The sequence below is a fragment of the Accipiter gentilis genome, chromosome 5 (assembly GCF_929443795.1).
Source record: "Accipiter gentilis chromosome 5, bAccGen1.1, whole genome shotgun sequence".
Classification (NCBI taxonomy): domain Eukaryota; kingdom Metazoa; phylum Chordata; class Aves; order Accipitriformes; family Accipitridae; genus Astur; species Astur gentilis.
In genome coordinates, this window is record NC_064884.1 from 17,676,436 (window position 1) to 17,693,291 (window position 16,856).

Here is a 16,856-nt window from a genome sequence, read left to right on the forward strand (position 1 = left end):
AAGTTAGACAGGAACTGAAGAAATTGATTGATAAATTTATAGAGTACAAAATCTTGGAGGAATGTGAATCGGAATATAATACTCCTATTTTACCAGTCAAAAAACCCTCAGGTGGATATAGGTTAGTGCAAGATTTGAGAGCAGTGAATCAGATAGTCAAGGATATATATCCTGTGGTAGCAAATCCTTATACGTTGCTAACAGCGTTAAAGGAGACTCATCAGTGGTTTACAGTGCTTGATTTGAAAGATGCTTTCTTTTGTATACCTTTGGAGAAAGAGAGCAGAAAGCTGTTTGCTTTTGAATGGGAGAATCCACAGACAGGGCGAAAGATGCAGTTAACGTGGACAAGATTACCCCAAGGATTTAAAAATAGCCCGACAATTTTTGGGAACCAACTAGCAAAAGAGCTTGAAATTTGGAAACAGGACAAACCAAGGCCTGAACACCTACTTTTACAATATGTGGATGACATCCTGATTGCTACGGAGGAAAGATTTACCTGCATACAGGTAACCATTGATCTCTTAAACTTTCTGGGACTAAATGGGTACAAGGTATCCAGGAAGAAAGCTCAAATAGCACGGCAGACTGTGATATATCTGGGCTTTGAGATCTCAAAAGGGCAGCGACAATTGGGAAAAGATCGCAAAGAGACTGTTTGTAGCATACCTGAGCCGAAAAACATCCACGAACTCAGAGCATTTCTGGGAATGGCCGGGTGGTGTCGTCTCTGGATTATGAACTACGGTTTAATAGCTAAACCGTTGTATGAAGCCCTAAAGAACTCTTCCTTTGTGTGGGGTCCAAAACAGCAGAGGGCCTTTATGGAGTTAAAACGTGCTTTAATGTCTGCACCTGCTTTAGGCCTTCCTGATTTAACCAAGGATTTTCAGTTGTTCGTCCATGAAAGACAACGCTTGGCACTTGGTGTGTTAACTCAGAAGATGGGAAGCTGGAAGCGACCGGTTGGATACTTCTCCAAACAATTGGACACAGTGAGTAAAGGATGGCCAAATTGCCTTCGAGCGGTGGCTGCAACAGTAATGCTTATACAAGAAGCTCGGAAATTGACGATGGGAAAAACTATAATAGTCTATGTCCCACATATGGTGAAAACTGTTTTGGAACAAAAGGGGGGATATTGGTTATCTCCGAGCAGGATGATGAAATACCAGGTAATACTAACTCAACAGGATGATGTAATTTTGAAAACGACTAACCTGGTAAATCCGGCAGTGTTTTTAAGTTCTATACAGGAAGAAGGACAATTGGAACATGATTGCTTGGCTGCTATTGAATATGTTTATTCCAGTCGTGAAGATTTGAAAGATGTACCACTGGAGCAACCGGACTGGGAGTTGTATACTGATGGTAGCAGCTTCATGGAACAAGGAATCCGATACGCTGGATATGCGGTAACAACAGATACCACGGTTATAGAAGCAAAAGCATTGGCAAGTAATACTTCAGCTCAAAAAGCGGAACTTATTGCTTTGATTCGAGCTTTGGAATTAAGCGAAAACAAAAAAGTGAACATTTGGACAGACTCAAAGTATGCCTTTGGGGTGGTACATGTCCATGGGGCACTGTGGAAAGAAAGAGGATTGTTGTCCTCTCAGGGATCAAATATTAAACATCAAGGTGAAATTTTAAAATTATTACAGGCAGTTCAAAAACCAGATCAGGTAGCAATCATGCACTGTAAAGCACACCAAATTGGAAACACAAAGGAAATTACTGGAAATAATTTTGCCGATAGAGCAGCAAGAAAGGTAGCCAAGGAACGAGCATGGCAAATGGCACTAATTCCCTCCAAAACAGTAACTCTTCCCAGGGAGGAACCAAGATATTCAGAAGAGGATGACAAGTTAGGCCAATTATTAAATGCTAAGAAAAATCAAGCCGGATGGTGGGTAACACCTACAGGACAGGTGGTACTTCCACCCGTTCTGATGAGAGAAATAATTCAAACGAAACATCAGGAATGTCACTGGGGAGCAGAAGCCTTAGCATCCTCCTTACAAAAACAAGTAGTATCGCTTAAAATGTTAGGAATGGTAAAAATGATAACTGCAAAATGTGAAGTATGTTTGAAAAATAATCCAGTGGTCAGGAAAAAGGTACAAATGGGTCGAATAAAATCTGGTACAGAGCCTGGAGATTACTGGCAAGTAGATTTTTCAGAATTACCTAGGCAGAATGGATATCGGTACATTCTGGTGGGGGTTGATACTTTTACAGGATGGCCAGAAGCTCTTCCCTGTCGTTCCACACAAACAAAGGAAGTAGTAAAGTGGTTACTACGAGAAATAATTCCAAGGTTTGGAGTTCCAATAGGAATTTCTTCTGACAGAGGTCCACACTTTGTTGCGGAGGTAATTCAAAATGTTAGTAAAATTCTGGGTATAGCATGGGATCTGCATACCCCATGGAGACCGCAATCCAGTGGGAAAGTGGAGAGGATGAATCAAACTCTAAAAAGGCAAATAAGTAAAATTTGTCAGGAGACTAATTTAAAATGGCCTCAAGCACTTCCATTGGCATTATTAAGAATCAGAGTACAACCAAAGAGTGGAACCTCAGTCAGTCCTTATGAATTGTTGTATGGGAAACCTTATGAGTCCCCGGAACCAAACCCAAATATGCATGTAAAAGGAAAACAAGATGTGTATAACTATTTGCTTTCCCTAGGAAAAACTTTGGCCGTGATTCGGAGGATTGTAGTGTGGAATAGACCATTATCCTTGGAAGCTCCGGTCCATGACTTCCAACCAGGAGATTATGTCTACGTGAAAACGTGGGCTTCTGAACCCTTGCAAGGACGTTGGAAAGGACCTTTCCAGGTACTGTTAACCACCTTCACAGCGATTAAGATTGCCGAATCAGAGGCTTGGATACACTACACTCGAGTGAAGAAAGCACCTGCTACATGGAAGATCATCAGCCGTAATCCGAAGACTTTGAAACTGACTCTAAAACATGTCTAATTTTTTATATCAGTCTGTGATTGTTCTATTCATAGTAGTTTGGCAGATGGTGTTGGTGGAAACCTGGACGGAACTGATGAATAGGAACAAGAGACAAGTAGAAACAGAGCAATTGATTGGCATTCCAGAAAAATCGGTTGAGGAAAATTTGATGTTAGGATTGATTAAAGGATTTGCCCATTTACAAAATGTTACTCAGATCACTGCTTGTTTACCAATACCAAGAGCAGTAGGGGAAACTATCCCTTGGGGAATTTTAACCATGAATTTAACCATCCTGGAACACAAAAACGAAACCACTCACTGTAAACAAGTGCCAGTGACACAGTGGTTTGAGCAGGTAAAGGTTATCAGAAAACAATGGAAATGGATGGGCAGGGAAGTAGATTGTCTGAAATTATTGAATCATCAATTCACCCCGGCCTCCCCTTTAGGAGATATGTTTGCTATGGGTAGTCCTATGGGATGGTGCTCGTATGATGTACAAGTCAAAACTAACGAAAGCCGGAGTATTATGGAATGGAAATGTAATGAGACTAATCAGACCATCCCAGGAAACCCAGTTAGCTGGGATTCGATATGGTCTATGGCCATAATGTTTCAATTTCAGTATATGGCCAAAACTTCTTGGTGTATTACTTGGGATGGATTAGTTGTTACAGCCTGGCCATCTATAAATGACAGAACGAGTTCACTGCGGATAAAAGAGAAAATGGTATCTTGGTGGAAATGTGAAAAGGTTTATGATTGTAGTACTACAGACCCAGCAATAGAAAGAATTCCCCCTTTGGCTGCGGCCTTGAAATATGGCTGCTTGTGTAGAGGACTTAAAAATGATCTCAAACTAACTGAAACATTCCTACCTAAAAGGGGAACCTTTCTTAGTTGTAGAAAAATTACCATTCAGAGTCCAGGACATTTAGTTTGGGCACTAAGTGATGGAACCTGGACAACTCAATTATCACTGGATGGTACAGTAAAGCAAATTAGCTTAGGCATGCCAACATTGTGTCCGATTTGGAAGAAATCACCATTCAAAGGGCCTTTGGAGAATTTAAGGTTAAAACGGACCAAGAGGTCTGAAACAGGTGACGATATATGGAATGAACCATCAACAGGAGTAAAAATTGGCTGGGCTCTTGAATCTCTTTTGAACCCCATAGCTTCATACAGAAATAGAGAATGGCTTTATCATCTAACAGGCCAGGTAGAAAAATTGGCGAACATTACGAAGAAAGGGTTTAAGGAATTAAATATCCAACTGCAGGCAACTTCCAGGATGACTCTTCAAAATAGAATGGCCCTAGACCTACTTTTACTTAAAGAACATGGAGTGTGTGGATACCTTAAGGATAGATTAGACCATTGTTGTATTCATATTCCTAATGTTACTCAAGACGTAGAACATGATCTGGAGCTATTGAGCAAAGTTGAGAAAGAAACCGAGGCCATTCGAGAGGATATGTCAGAAGATTGGCTGGGAAAAATCTTTAGCGGGTTAGGATGGAATCTGAGTTCTTGGTTAAAATCTATAATTAAAACTCTGTTTCTGTTGTTAATTATTTTTATGATGATCATGCTGACGTATGGTTGTCTAAAGAGACAACTTACAAACAGAATTGCAGTCAATCGCATGATCATGAGAGAAGTTCCAATTGTTCTACCAGAGTACAGTCCACCACCACAATATGCTGAAACAAATAACGATTTGTTAAGTACTAGTAGAGAAATGTTATGTAGATAATGTGAAAGTATTGAAATAATTTTCAACACTTTCAAAGGGGGGAAATGTTACTGATTTAGGGGAAATGTTACTGATTTATTATTGATTTGTTATTATTAGAATTAATCATATTTAATTTTAATAGGAATATAGAATTATATATTTTTATGGCATTTCATATATTTAACCAACAACCAACAGCTGCTGTGAAATCCTCTGTATAACCCTGTACCAAGGCCGGAGGAATTGGCCAAAATCATTTAGTAGGAATATTTAGGATTTAAATAACAAGTAATAAAATATATATATCTTAAACAAGTTTGAGATTTAAGGTGATTTTGAGTAGATTATAACAACAGTATAGTCATAAGAAATTTAGGAACATACAAGATGTGCTGTGCACAATAATAAAAGAATAAGTATTGTTTAAAATTAGTTAACCATAGAAACTTTGACTGATTTGTTAGCTTTGTAGTGTTTTGTTTTAGGAGACTGAGAGAGAGATCGTTATGGACCTTAGTTCTGTTACATGAAACCCCACTTTGGTCAACATTACAGGTAGTGGAACCAGGTGAAATCAGCCAATGAGTGTCTTAGTATAAGAATATTAATAAAGTGACGTGATTGAGGACCAATCATTGAAAAGGTTAAATTTGGGAATTAACATTGAATGTATTTTATGTAATCAAATATATGATGGCGAAAGTTGTACTGCGCAGAATCACCTAAGAGGTCAACTATCGGACAAAGTGAGGAAGACTGTGGAAGACCACCAGAGGGCTATAGAAGACCACCAGAGACCTTCAATGCGCATGCGTAAAGGACATTAACATATGCTAATAACTTCCCAGAAATTTAATGAATATGTATAACATTTTTTGGAAATCTAATGAATATGAATGAATAAGTTTAATATAAGGTGTATGATTTTGGTGTTCGGTGTGCGTGGTTCGTGAGAGGACTCACCCGCGCACCCGGCCGTCAATAAAGAAGTGTCTGCTTATCTACACTAAATTGGTGTTGATAAGTTCTTTATTCCGAGTTTTTCGGCAACAGCTTGGTGCAGTTCCTTCCTGTGTTGAGTGGGCTCAGCTGTAGCTGCAGAGCATTCATTTCCCCCAGTTTGTGTTCTGAAAAAATTGAGATCTGACTTAAAACTGTTCTTTGGACAAAGTGCTGCACCTTCAGGCAAGCATGATTGCTTTTTATAAAATCTTGGTGTGCTTTGTAGTTCTGGCACATCCACTCAATTTCTGAGCAAGTGCTATGTTATGTGTAAGCATAAAACTAGCTACACAAACCACCTTTTTTTGCACAAGACCTGAAAAATCTCATGTTCTGCTCCCAGAGTACATTGCAAGATCATGCCCCTTCCACAGTCATCTCAATTACTGTCTTATCTCTCTTCAGTGTGTGTGTGATTTCACAAGTATTCTAATACTTGCAAGTGGAAATTGTTGCAATGTGCCTGTAAGGGAGCAAAAGTGAGTATGTTGTTCAGTCACAAACCTTATGTTTTCCTTCTGCAATCATAATTTTATAGGTGTTAATTATGCTGTCCTTACATCCCACTAGTCTGTGTACATGAGACTACCATTGCATACCACTGCTCTTCACCTTTGTTCACTTAGAAGGGTTTGTATGGAGCTGTCTGCAAAGGAGGTTAGACACTACATATAGGAGGCTGGAGGAAGGAGTAATGGGCTGGAAGATTAGAGGAGAATGTGGTGAAGTCAGCTGCCGCGATTGAGAGATGGGACGCAGCTTGATGCAAGCGAAATGTAGATTTTATTATGATTCTTCACATATATTTATACTAGTTCAGGCTAGCATGTTCTAAGCTGATTGGTCCAAATTCTACGTTAAGCATTTACAGATACATTAAGCATTCACAGATTGGCTAATGCTAAAGGAATTTTTTAAACATTTACTTCTTCTATTTACAGCAATCTATCTTGAGCAAGAACAATAGTTCCTCTTCTACAGGGTGATTGTTTTAAAGTCTCACCAGCTCACAATCCTCTGTACAAACATAGAGTGAGCAGTCTTTGTCTCTTCTAATCAAAGTTCTTATCTTATCTTTCCCAGGGCCTATGGCCGACAAGTTCTAGCACACCTCCTTCTACCAATTTAGCAGTGCTGGGGGTTTTACTGACACCAGACAAATCCTGTCCCACAGTCAGCTGTAATAGGAAGGTGATGCTAAAAATTGGAAGATGATCCTTCTTTAAAAGAGAGTGGGGTATTTTTGATGACAGTTGACAGCTTCCTCTGTTCTGCTTGTGGACTGAAAGCTGGTACAGCCAGCAGTTATTGAGGCCTCCTCGTGAATCAGGAAGCACTGGTTCTCTGGAGTGCCGTTTGGGGAATTTACAAACTTGTGCTTGGTCACTTTTAAGGATTGATCCAGACCAGCCTTCTGTAGCCTGACAGCTGGGATGTGAATTGCTTACAGTGTAGTAACTCCAGTGGTGGTTCCTTGTGTGTGTGTGTGTGTGTGTGTGCATCTATTTTAATTAAAATATTCCCTACAAATCTTGCCTCATTTATGCTAGGACAAGATTTTGGGAAGTTAGATGAATTCTAGATGTCCTCTCCAAGGCATAAAGAGGGCCTTTTAAGTCAGGCTGTGGCAGTGTATGTTGTTCAGCATCTTGCATCTGCAAACTCTGAACTGATTTCAGCTATGTAAGTAAAAGTGAAATGGTTGTTGTCCTGGCGTAACCTGTGTGTTCTGCTTTTGACTGCGTCTCCCTGTGGAAGGGATCTTGCCTATACAAGTATGTAGTGCTTGAACCTTTTAGACTTCACGTTTAAATTGCTGACTTGCAATTTTACTGGGCTTCAACTCCCTAATGGTTTGTTTACATTTGTGTCCATGTGTTAGGGTCTTAGTAGGTCCTTTTTGTAGACCCTAACAGGGGAATCTCTGCCACTGAGGACTTAGGGTCCAGTGAAGATGATGCTTGTCAGTGAGCATTTGTGAAAATTAAGAACTTGAGGATTTGGAAGGATGTCATTTCCTTTGCTGCTTACCAGGATCTGACTTAATTTTTGTCCTTAAACTTTGCTTGAGGTAAGATTAAGACTATGGACAACTACAGAAAGACTTAAAATGTTTAAATAATACAGTTGCTGATTGAAATATTAATGCGGAATGGCTTGGGGAAGGTGTTGTGGTTTAACTCCAGCCAGCAACTAAGTACCACGCAGCCGCTTACTCACTTCCCCCATCCAGTGCGATGGGGGAGGAAATCGGGAAAAAAGGTAAAACTTCTGGGTTGAGATAAGAACAGTTTAATAGAGCAGAAAAGAAGAAACTATAATGATAATGATAACACTAATAAAATGACAACAGTAGTAATAAAAGGATTGGAATGTACAAATTATGCACAGGGCAATAGCTCACCACCCGCCGACCGACACCCCGCCAGTCCCCGAGCAGCGATTCCCTGCCCCCTCACTTCCCAGTTCCTAAACTAGATGGGACGTCCCATGGTATGGAATACACCGTTGGCCAGTTTGGGTCAGGTGCCCTGGTTGTGTCCTATGCCAACTTTTTGTGCCCTGGCTGGGCATGAGAAGCTGGAAAATCCTTGACTATAGTCTAAACAATACTGAGCAACAACTGAAAACATCAGTGTTATCAACATTCTTGGCATACTGAACTCAAAACATAGCACTGTACCAGCTACTAGGAAGACAGTTAGCTCTATCCCAGCTGAAACCAGGACAGGAAGGGATTTGGTTTTGTGAGTGGACCCTGAGGTCTTCCTCCCGCTTGCAGCTCCTCTAGTGGGGCGGAATGTCGCCCCAACCCCTTCCCATTGGCCCGGCATGTTTGTCCAGGTGTCTGCCTCTTCCACAAAAGACAGGGATCACTGGACCTGGGCCACATTCAGCAGGCGCTGTAGCAAAGAAAAATGACACATATTAATTTGGTTGCTTTACTTTTGTGTCTCGGATTAATGTGTCCTGTTGTAACTGAAATTTTTATGGACAAGCTTGCCAGCAGGAAGCTGTGTGCTGATGATGACTGTGTCTGTAAGTAACTTTGCTTTAATGTGGGGGACTAAAAAACGACTGCAGACTTTGGATGCGGTAGTGTGAGGGAAAACTACTCTGCTTATTTAGCTCTGTTATATTTGCATTGGCTTGTCAACTTTAAAAGCAGAATGGGAGGGTTTATATGGAATGTCACATGCAGTTTTACTGCAAAAAGGGTTTTGTAAAGGACAGTTTTCACTCAAGTGAAAGCTACATAAAAGTAGAGAGAAGGATTGTAAATTCCACTATGAGGAAATGGCACGTTCTTAAGCTGTTAGTTTGCTTACTGGAGAGTAGAAAAACTAGCAGAACAAATCCTTGAAGACTTTTATTAATTTCAGGATAACCTACTTCTATCTGTAGAAGTAGTTTCACATGTGTACATACGAGCACACATGTATTTATATTTCTCTCTTGAAAAGTATATAAGTATTTAAATTCATCCACCTCATATTTTTTTTCTAGACACCATTTCCCTTGCCAGAGCAGAAGAGGATTATAATGCTCCAGACTGTAGATTCATTAATATTAAAAAAGGGCAGTTGATTTATGTTTACTCAAAACTAGTGAAAGAAGACGACTCTGGAGAATTCTGGGCTGGAAGTGTAAGAAGAGATTCTTGTGTATATGAGCAAACCAGAAGTAGACTAATGCATTTCTGTCAAGAAATGGATGCTAATGCTGAGCTATTGTGGGTTTTAAAGCAGAAACTTAGTTTTCAAAGTGAATGTTTAAACTTAAACTGATAGAGGCGTCTTGAGGTTTTTAATCTTTTTTTTTTAATGAAATATCTTCAATAACTATATGGTAATTATGAACTGAAGCTTAATGGAAGGGCTCAACAGTTCTTTTCTGTGGCTGTTTGCTGAAACTATGGAGGAGAAAGCTTTTATCACAGTTGGTCATAAAACTCCTAAATTTAAGGGAAGCAAAGATAAGTATTAGCTGCATTTATTAAAAAAAATCCAGATAAACTATAGGTGGTATTAATTTTCTCCAAAAAATGTATGCCTGTATCAGAACAGGTTAATGGTTTGTTTCATGTGCCAGCTAATTGGAAACTAGAAAATCTAAAGTCAGAGTAGATACACTATTAGTAACTGCTTTTGACTAAATTATGAACTAGCTCAAACCAGTTGAGGACTGTTTTAAGGTACCTAATTATACATCTCCTTGCTCGAAGGTTTATGGAGAACAGTATGAAGACCATATGGGGACAGTTGGTTATTTCCCTAGCAGTTTAGTCTCAGAACAACATGTCTATCAAGAAGCAAATAAGACTGTTCGTACAATGGTAAGGAATTTGCAAAAGCCCAGCTGGCTACATAATTATACTTGGCTGTGTAATGCTAATTTGCTGTAAAAACAAATCATAATTGTGGCAGTTGATTGTAGCATATTACAGATTCTTAGGGATCCAATCTTTGGGCCTTTATAACAGGCAGATAGCCTCAATAAAATCCCTAACATAAGCTCTGATATTGCAGACATTACAAATGTTGCATTAAGGACTTGATCCTGTTAGAGTTCCTATTGATTTGAATGGTATTCGTTTAAGGCCACGTAAGTTTTACCCAAAGCTTTCTTTTTGGATATTTCTGGATATTGTGGTGCGTACTTCAGTAATGTGTACAAGTGTGCTTTCTATTAATTGCATATATAGATGGACGCTGTCATACAGAACTTCTCATTTACAAGAAGCACGCTTGCTTTCTCATAACAAAGTTATTGGTACATCAAAAAGCTGAATTAAAAAGCTTTTGGAAAAACATTAGTGTTCTGTGAGAAGGCTCTATTTCTGAAAGGGTGATTGTCCCTGATTATGTACAGTAGTGTCTCATACACCAGACAATTAGTAATTTTACTAAAGATCTGAAACACTTCACAGAGGAGTGGAAGAGGAGAGTCCTTTCTCAGAGGGTGCTGTGGTTTGGCTTACAACTAACGCTTACTGGTAGCTTATTTATTTGCTTAAAAACAAATTGAGTGGTAGGTTTACAGTAATTACCTTCATCAATATTGAATATTTAGCTATGTGCCATTTTGAAGCATATGGCAAAATACAATTAGTGTGTCAATCTTGAAATTGTATCTGGAGTCTTTAATCCTAGGTCCAGATTATTAGATGGGTTTCATTAACACAGGAAATAAGTGAAAGGAAGAATTTTGTTTCATGTTAATAGTTGCTAGGATTTGTGTTATAATGTATCAGACAAGCTTTATTTGAGGAAATGTGAACCTCCGGTAAGTGATTGCTTTTCTTGACACTACATTAGGTTATTCTGAATTTGGCCCAGAAGCATTGCAGCAATTAATTAGTCACAGAACATGACAGAAAGACTAAAGTACATTTCTAAGTGCTTTTCTCAACAATATGACATCGAGTCTGCTGCACAGCAAGCTGAACTGGAAGCAGACGTAGGTTAAAGTGATGTTTTAGCCTGCAGGCTGACTCAGGGTCCAGAATGGGCTGCTGTCAGACTGCAATGCAGAACTTTAATCGGAAAGTAATTTTCTTTTGCAAAACTAGCGACACAGACTTTCACTGTCATTTCACCTTTACTTCGCATTCTTGCTATGCAAGGAGCTTTGCAATGAAAATGAAGGGCAATACAGATACGTTATTTTCCTCGTTCTACTGCTCTCACCTGTATGTTGCAAATGTGACCTTAAGGATCTCATTCTTTCTAAGTTCATGTTTAAAACAATCTACAGCACATCTTGACCAATCAGCGTATGGGCATGCTGCTTGCTTCAGAAATATCCCTTAAAGGTGCTGTTTTATACAGAGTGAATGCTGCACACTGACAGATGCCTCTAATGCCACCAGCCTTCCATCTGCAAGTCAGAAGCTGGTCTTTTGCTCACAGCTCTGTAACCTTCCCCCAAGCTGCTGGCAAATTTTTGCCTTGCTTCCCTGGCCTTGCACCTGCAAAGCCCCAAATTGGTGTTACAATGGGCAACATCCTTGGGAAGAGGTTGCCATTTATATGAGGGGACCTGATGATGCCCGAAGCTTAGTGATTAATCAGCATGCAGCACCTGCCCCTGATCGAAGCACTGGGTGGCACACACAAATGGCATTGCATGGAGGGACAACTGATAGGGAACTTGATGGGGAAAAGTATTAAGATGGGGGGGGGGGGGGGGAGGGGGGGAGGGGTACCTGCTGCACTGGAGAGAAGCCTGAAAGAGGAAATCAGCCTGGGGGTCTATGGGTCTCTGACCCTGCTTCCCCTCCCCCAAAAGAGTAACTTTTACTGTTGGAGTCCATGTATACCATCAGCTACAGACCCTGCTAATAAATGTTTCTGCCTGTGAACTTCTCCCAGCACCCTCTTGTGCAGCTCTGGGTGATCCATGCCTGTTCGTTGCTGTCTGACCAATAAATCTTAGGAGATTATTTTTTTTTTTCCCCTGGTGCTGCTACCTTTGAACCATTGAGTTACTCTGAATACAATAGACTCAACAGAATAGGCCGTGTGTGCTGCAAAGCAGTGTTGGATTGCCTGCCTTCCCTTGATCACTTACAATTGGCCATTTGCTGACTGAGAGTAGTTTCGTTGCCAGTAAGCATCTGCTCTGAAACAACTCCCTCTCTTCTGCTTTCAGTGGACAGCTATATGTGATACACTGGTCTGATGTAAATGTTGTAGAGTTTGAGCACCACAGTATGATAATTCCCTGCAGCAGAATCGAGATCTGCATAACCATATAAGATAATAGCAGGAAGTTAGATGAAAGCAATATGCTGTGGAAGTCTATCCCATGCTGGAAGTTTTCAAGCAAAATACTGGCATTTATTTTCTAGTCATGTTTCTCCATAGCAAGTGTATCGCATAGCCTCGGTCTGTTTAAGGCATCCTTTTCATGTGTGATTAGGAACTGTGTAAGGATAAAGGCTTACATATGAGTCATAACTCCAGGTATGGATGTGGGAATACAAAACAAAAAAGGGAGATAAAGGAATCATTTCAAATGAAGAGAGAAAGTGGTATTGCCTAATTCACTTAAAAAATTTATGGCAGGAACAAATCATCCCAGCGATGCAAAAGGAGTCAAAAGACAAAATTTTTGTTTTCCAGAATACTTTTATTATGGTGTACTTTGAGTATATTATAGCATATTCTGTGTTTGCATCTACTCATGTACCTTTGGGGGTTAATGAAGGAATGTTAATCCTTCACTCATCTCAAAACATCTTTCAACTCTCTTTTTCAGGACATTGATTTCTTCTGTGAATAGTGCTGAAAGCAGTCAGGTAATCTCTTGACTGCTACCAGGGAAAGCTGACAGGAGGAAACCTGGACACCCTCCCTGAACACACAGCCTTTCCTGTAGTAGATGTTTGTGAAACAAGTAACCTTTTTTCAAAACAAGAAGGTTTTCATTTAAAGAGAGTGATTTGGGATGGGCAAAGAGTCCCACAAAGGATTTGTTCTTTAGAAATTTTTTACCTGTGTATACTTCGTTACTTGTTAATAAAGCTGATAGCCTTTGAATTGCTGTAAGTCTGTGTGGTATAAATATGCTATGTATGGGATTAGATGTGCAATCCTGATCTGCATTTTCCTGCCATAACCTTACACCATGTATTAGATGTTAGAAATACCTTCCTTGGGTAAGCTATCTGTGACTTGCTGGAATATGTAACTTTGTTGCAAGGGCTATCCAACAACTGAGAAACCACCAGTAACTAAATATGGCCTTTAGCAGTGTGTCAAAAAGAGTATCTCACCTGTCATGGGTGCTGGTATGGGGTATGTGCAAGCTGAAACCGTGGCTCAGAGCCATGGGCTGAAACAGGAGCATGGGGTAAGGCTGGGGATGGTGCCTGCCCAGGGCTTCCCCTGGCTTGGAGGCAGCACTGTGCCCGCTTGCTCCCCTGGGTGCTGGTACAGAAGACATTTAGCCTCTGCTAACTGTTCAAAGTATGAGAATTGGAGGAGGTATCCTGCTGATCCTTCTCTGACTCTTAACAGTCGGACTGCCAGCGCTGGAATGCCTGCTATGTCGTGGAGAGCCTCACGATGGAATCGGGTGAAGAATTAGCAGATTTAATTTTTTACGAACAAGCACATTTCTGAAGCCACAGAATAGAGAGGGGTACTCTGCCTTGGCCACTAAAGCCTAAATGCGACCCCGAGTGCCCTCTTGTGGCAGCCCAACACCGGGTAAAGCTCCGTCTGCCCTCAGAGCTCCCTGCGCCTCAGCGCGGAGAACCCTCCAGAAGGGCGGGATGGAGCGCCCGCCAGCGCGGCAGCCAATCGCAATCGGGCATTCTCTGCCCCCTCGCGCCCCCAGCTCGAGGGCCCGGGCGGGGAGGAAGGGGCCGCCTGAGGCATAATGGCTGCGAGGGTGGTAGTCCTGGTCTGTCATCGTCCTCTCAGCTCTCTGCTTCCTCCACCCGGGACAGGGGGATGCGTGAGGTGAGGAGCTGTTGGGCTGAGCCTCCTGCCCTCCAGACGGTGAGGTTGTGCTACTCAGTGTTAGACATGCCTATGGCTGAAAGTGGTGGTGCTATGCAGCCTCCATGTTGTCAGTTCGGCCTCAAAAAGTGAGTTCTTTAGGTAAAATGCCATGATTCTGGGGAGGTTGAATGACAGAACATTTTAGGACTAGCAGTACTTGCATTTGTCAAAGACCTCTGGCAGGGTTGTCTGAGAGCAAACTGTTACTTTTTAACCAAGAAACTAATTTTTTAGCTGGATGGTTCCCACTCAGCACAGCTTTCCACCATGAAGTTTTTGCAATTGCATGTATTCATTTTAGATAGGCCTGCTACTTCATGGAAATGCATCCTACACCTAGGCACACATTAGAAGCCGCAAGTACCAGGATAGTATGTGTAGCAGTAGGTGTTTGCAAACAACATACAAAATATATATAAATTGCCCTCTGGATATGAATAAAAATTGCCAGGTGAGGTTTAGCACTTGCAATTGGAAAATATGAGTTTTTCCTCAAATCATCATCCCATATAATTGCTTAGAGTTATTAAAGTACCCAGTCCTACATGGATGTATAAGAGGTATATGTAAAAAGCTTTATACACATTTCTCCACAAAGTTACTATCCTTTCCTCTTCACTTACAGTGCAGGAGCCCCAGGCCAGAACTGGACATTCTGTGGTATAAAGTGAGACCAGTGTTCATAGTCCTTGACGTTGTGCTTAATCCTTAACCCATGTCCTTGTAAAGAAAATCTTGCATATGTTACTGGTTTCTGCTCCTGTTTGCTCTTTAACCAGCTTGTGAGAGCTATTGATACTTCAGGACAGCAAAACAACTAAGAGGAGAATACTTCCAGTGCAGGATGCATACAGCAGGGAGTAGGCATACATGTATTGTCCTTTTTGAGCTTGCATAAAGGGCAACTTTTGGAGTATCAGTGAAAGACAACCTGCTATGACTCCTTTGGTAGTTATAGCAAGTCTGGGGCCATCGTGGCAGAATGTGGGCAGTATGTATTTATTTCTCTTTGCCTTTTCCCTGGCTGCCATCAGAGGCCCTGTTCTATGGTGATCTCTTCTTGAAAAAATAACTCAGAAGGCTTTCAAGGGGCATCAAAGTCTGTCTTTGCTACTTGAAAATCTAATTCTGAGGAAAGTAAGATAAGGGTTCACTTTGTGGTATTCATAAAGCATCTGGCTGTGAAGAAGCATTGTACTGGCAAAGCTACTTGTCTACTGAATTCAGCCTCTCATGTGCAATTGTTGGATGGTTTCCAATCTAATGAAGCTTTATAGCACCTTTTGTCTGCACAATGTCATAGGTACTTGTTTTATACAGCCACATTGTGTAAAACTGTCATCTCACAAGCACTGGTGACCTATGCGACAATTTGAACTCTCCTATGATAGACTAGATAAATTTACAGCTTCATTATGTGACTTATTGGCAGGATCCTTTTTTTAGTTGTCCAAAGGACAACTGTGACTTCATTCGTTAGTCACCAGGGATGTGATACAACGAATGCAGCAATTCCTGATCTTTATGGCCATTGCATCTCTGAGGGCAATCTCTTCACTGTGTAAATGCTATGCCAAGAAGGCCTGTTGCATAGATTCACTTTACAAGGGATAGTGTGTGAGCTCAGAAGAGTGGAGATATTGCAGTCTGACATGGTCTTCTCACCCTAGAGAAGATGCACAATATGCCTCAATTGTCATTCATTCACTTGAATCAAATCAGTGCTTGGTTTTATTTTCAGTATGCCGATTTTCGTTATTTTATCGCAAATTTCACAATGTTTGATTAACTTAAAATTCCCATTGCTAAGGCCTGATTACTACACAAGAAAAATGAGACAATCTCCTGGTTTTAGAGGAAAGTCTAAGTTTCTACCCTTTACAAGTGTAGGGAAGCCTGACAACCTTAATCTTAACAGCACGAGTACCAAAGCTAAACGAAATGATCCCAGATTTGTACGATGAAATCTGGGGGAAGTGGGGAAGGGAGAAATGACAGGGGACCGCAGGACGTCTTGTCCTGGTTTCAGCTGGGATGGAGTTAACTGCCTTCCTAGTAGCTGGTACAGGGCTATGTTTTGAGTTCAGTATGCCAAGAATGTTGATAACACTGATGTTTTCAGTTGTTGCTCAGTATTGTTTAGACTATAGTCAAGGATTTTCCAGCTTCTCATGCCCAGCCAGGGCACAAAAAGTTGGCATAGGACACAACCAGGGCACCTGACCCAAACTGGCCAACGGTGTATTCCATACCATGGGACGTCCCATCTAGTTTAGGAACTGGGAAGTGGGGGGGCAGGGAATCGCCACTCGGGGACTGGCTGGGTGTCGGTCGGCAGGTGGTGAGCTATTGCCCTGTGCATAATTTGTACATTCCAATCCTTTTATTACTACTGTTGTCATTTTATTAGTGTTATCATTATCATTATTAGTTTCTTCTTTTCGGTTCTATTAAACCATTCTTATCTCAACCCAGGAGTTTTACTTTTTTTTCCTGATTTTCTCCCCCATCCCACTGGATGGGGGGGGAGTGAGTGAGCGGCTGCGTGGTGCTTAGTTGCTGGCTGGGGTTAAACCACGACACGTCTGTAGAAAACTTTTGAGTGCTTGCAGTTGGCAGCACTAT

General features: G+C 41.0%; 2 protein-coding genes across 2 annotated transcripts in view; both read left to right on the forward strand.

Moving 5' to 3' along the window:
- The window catches only part of SNRPB2 (small nuclear ribonucleoprotein polypeptide B2), a 303,056-nt gene that overhangs the window by 13,223 nt on the left and 272,977 nt on the right, over positions 1 to 16,856 (forward strand). The window lies entirely within an intron of this gene.
- On the forward strand, positions 8,637 to 13,043 carry OTOR (otoraplin). The gene is made up of 4 exons (XM_049800169.1): positions 8,637 to 8,757; positions 9,226 to 9,365; positions 9,944 to 10,054; positions 12,982 to 13,043. Exons 1-4 carry the CDS (start codon positions 8,637 to 8,639, stop codon positions 13,003 to 13,005), a joined length of 396 nt encoding a protein of 131 aa, XP_049656126.1. The 3' UTR covers positions 13,006 to 13,043.

Bases quoted from the DNA above. Each gene is read 5' to 3' on its own strand.
- OTOR (XM_049800169.1), top strand. From the start codon at position 8,637: ATGACACATATTAATTTGGTTGCTTTACTTTTGTGTCTCGGATTAATG. The intron at 9,366-9,943 runs GTAAGAAGAGAT...CCTTGCTCGAAG, and splicing joins GAGAATTCTGGGCTGGAAGT to GTTTATGGAGAACAGTATGA. The intron at 10,055-12,981 runs GTAAGGAATTTG...TCTCTTTTTCAG, and splicing joins ATAAGACTGTTCGTACAATG to GACATTGATTTCTTCTGTGA.